The sequence below is a fragment of the Penaeus japonicus genome, unplaced genomic scaffold, assembly GCF_977035675.1.
Source record: "Penaeus japonicus unplaced genomic scaffold, GWHDUDI00000001_assembly GWHDUDI00000013, whole genome shotgun sequence".
In the NCBI taxonomy this organism is placed as follows: domain Eukaryota; kingdom Metazoa; phylum Arthropoda; class Malacostraca; order Decapoda; family Penaeidae; genus Penaeus; species Penaeus japonicus.
This window is the reverse complement of record NW_028234415.1, coordinates 34,040,826-34,043,325: the sequence shown is the minus strand read 5'-3', so window position 1 is coordinate 34,043,325 and position 2,500 is coordinate 34,040,826. Positions and strand designations below refer to the sequence as shown.

Here is a 2,500-nt window from a genome sequence, read left to right as displayed (position 1 = left end):
ACTCTGGACGGGTCGGTTGCGGGAGAGTTGAATCAATGCCTCGTCAATGCTGAACCACTGGCGAGCACGACCTGGAAATAGGAGAGGCGTTAAGGCATTACTTATTTTAAGTCGTATGTTTCTGGTGTGTGTTGTGTGTGTAGGTTTTGGGGGTTTGAGTTAAGAGTTTTGTTGTTGTTGTTTTCTGGGGTTCATGGTAAAGTTTATTTTCTTTGTAATTATCTCATTTTTATTAGGTTATATACATTTTTCATTGTCTTTCTCTCTCTCTCTCTTTCTCTCTCTCTCTCTCTCTCTCTCTCTCTCTCTCTCTCTCTCTCTCTCTCTCTCTCTCTCTCTCTCTCTCTCTCTCTCTCTCTCTCTCTCTCTCTCTCTCTCCCGACCACCCTCCCCTCCCCTCCCTCCCCCTCCAGCCCTCGCCTTCTCCCTCTCACCTCCCCCTTCCCCCCTCCCCCTTCCCCCACCTGCATATCTGGCACCCCCAACCGGTCAAGAGACTCTCTGGCACTCACCCAGATGAGCCTCAGGATACTGGGCATGGACTTGCTTCACCACCACCACGAAGACGGCCGTTCGGTGCTTCTTTCGTCCGCTATGGTGCTTCGTCTGTGAAAGAAGGAGAGGATTATCATTTTTGGTAATTGGGGTTGGTGTTGGATGGGGGGGGGGGTTGAATGGACGTCGGCATTGGTTTGCTAAATGGCCGTGTTTTGAGAAAATAGATATGTAAACCTTTGGAACAAAAACTCGCACCTTCTGTTGCCTAGACAACTCCCTCCTCCCTTTCTGTCCCCATACCCCATCCCTCCTACCCCCCCTGCCTTACCCTACCCCAGCCCTGCCACGCCCTCTTAATACTAGAGTCTGGCCGTTGTCTAAGATCTTTCTACTGCTATGATCTAGCACTTTAAAGATAGATATATGAATAAAAATATAACACAAATAAACCCGGAGCTTATCTCTCCCTCTCTTTACAACATACTGTAATACTTAATGACCAAGTAAGCTATAATAAATCCCAAAGGAATGAATGGATACATGTGACCAACTTCTCTTTTTACAAAAATCCTAAAAAAAAATGTGGCTATGACCTTGGACATACCCCACGTAAGTTCCTACCTCCTGTTATTCCTCTTTATTTCCATTTTTTATCATGGCTAACATAAAGGCTTATCGTAAACACTTAAATCGTCTAAAGTGTTATTTGGAATACAGGTCGGTAGGGTTACTGATAAAAAGTAAGGAAGATCTTATCAGAATAGCCTAGAGAGAGGAATGTCACGGTGCTTTGTCATATCACCTTTTGGTAAGCTGGGTAATCTCACTGGTCTGTCTCTCTCTCTCTCTCTCTATCTATCTATCTATCTATCTATCTATCTATCTATCTATCTATCTATCTATCTATCTATCTATCTACCTATCTATCTATCTATTTATATCTATCTATCTATATCTCTCTATTTATATATCTCTCTATAATCCCCTCACCCTCTCGCCACCCCCCTCTCGCCCCCTCTTCCCCTTCCTCCTCCCCCCCTCCTTTCCTTTTCTCCCCGCTTCTCTAACCCCTCTGTCCCCCTCTTCCCCTTCCTCCTCCCCACCTTCTCCCCCTTTCTCACCGTTTCTCTAACCCCTCTGTCCCCCCCCCTCACCCCTCCCTCTCTCCCATCACCCAAATCTCCGTAAATATTTTAGCATGGGATAGAAAAACAGACATCCTTGAACATCCTAGTCTGACGGTCGTCCGAAGGGCAAGAAACGACCTTGTGTTCTTCAGATGTTGGTTGACGTGATGGGATGGGATGATCCTATGAGATCTGGCATAGCTCGAGATTCAAGTCGTCTTGTCTTGATGGCAAGTTTTTGGAGGATGGTTGCAGAGGCTCTTCATTTGTTTTTTGTTTTTTTGTTTTTGCTGTTGTTGTTGTTGGTATGGGGGGTGGGGGTGGGGGTGTTCATGCGTTGTGGTTTTATCTCTATGTTTGATTGATATGATTGTGTGTTTTTTTGTGTTTAGTTTCTTGTGATCTCTCTCTCTCTCTTTCTCTTTTTTCATTATTTTTCATTCTCTCCGTCTGTCATTGTTATCATTCATTACCATCATCATTATTTATTCGATTATTGCCATTGTTATTGCCATTATTATGTCGCCATTATAATGAGTATCATCATTGTTATCAGCATTGTTATCATTAATATGATGGTAACAAAAGCATCAACAACTACAACAACAATAACAACAACATCAATAACAACATTGTAAAAACATTAAATCTATAAAACCGATATAAACATCACTCACACTAAGGCAGCACGAAATAGCACGGCATAAGACACACGACTACGAGTGGGCTCTCGTCCTCTCGACTGTGTAACTGTACGCGTGACTGTGCATGGGTGATCGACTCTGCTTGTGCGTGTGTGTGACTGGGAAACTGTACGACTGTGTAATTGTGCTATTGTGAGCATAGCAACTATGTTATTATGCCTGTGTCTGACT

General features: G+C 43.8%; 1 protein-coding gene across 2 annotated transcripts in view; it reads right to left on the bottom strand.

The window, feature by feature from the left end:
- The window catches only part of LOC122264775 (uncharacterized), a 43,241-nt gene that overhangs the window by 2,390 nt on the left and 38,351 nt on the right, over nucleotides 1–2,500 (bottom strand). For both annotated transcript variants that reach the window (XR_015191550.1, XM_043033823.2), the window contains exons 3-4: nucleotides 513–606; nucleotides 1–71 (exon numbers count right to left, since the gene is read on the bottom strand). The exon at nucleotides 1–71 is cut by the window's left edge. Coding sequence is in view for 1 of the 2 variants with exons in the window: in XM_043033823.2 (XP_042889757.2) it covers nucleotides 1–71; nucleotides 513–606 (165 nt within the window). In the remaining variant the exon portion in view is untranslated. The remainder of the gene's footprint in view (nucleotides 72–512; nucleotides 607–2,500) is intronic.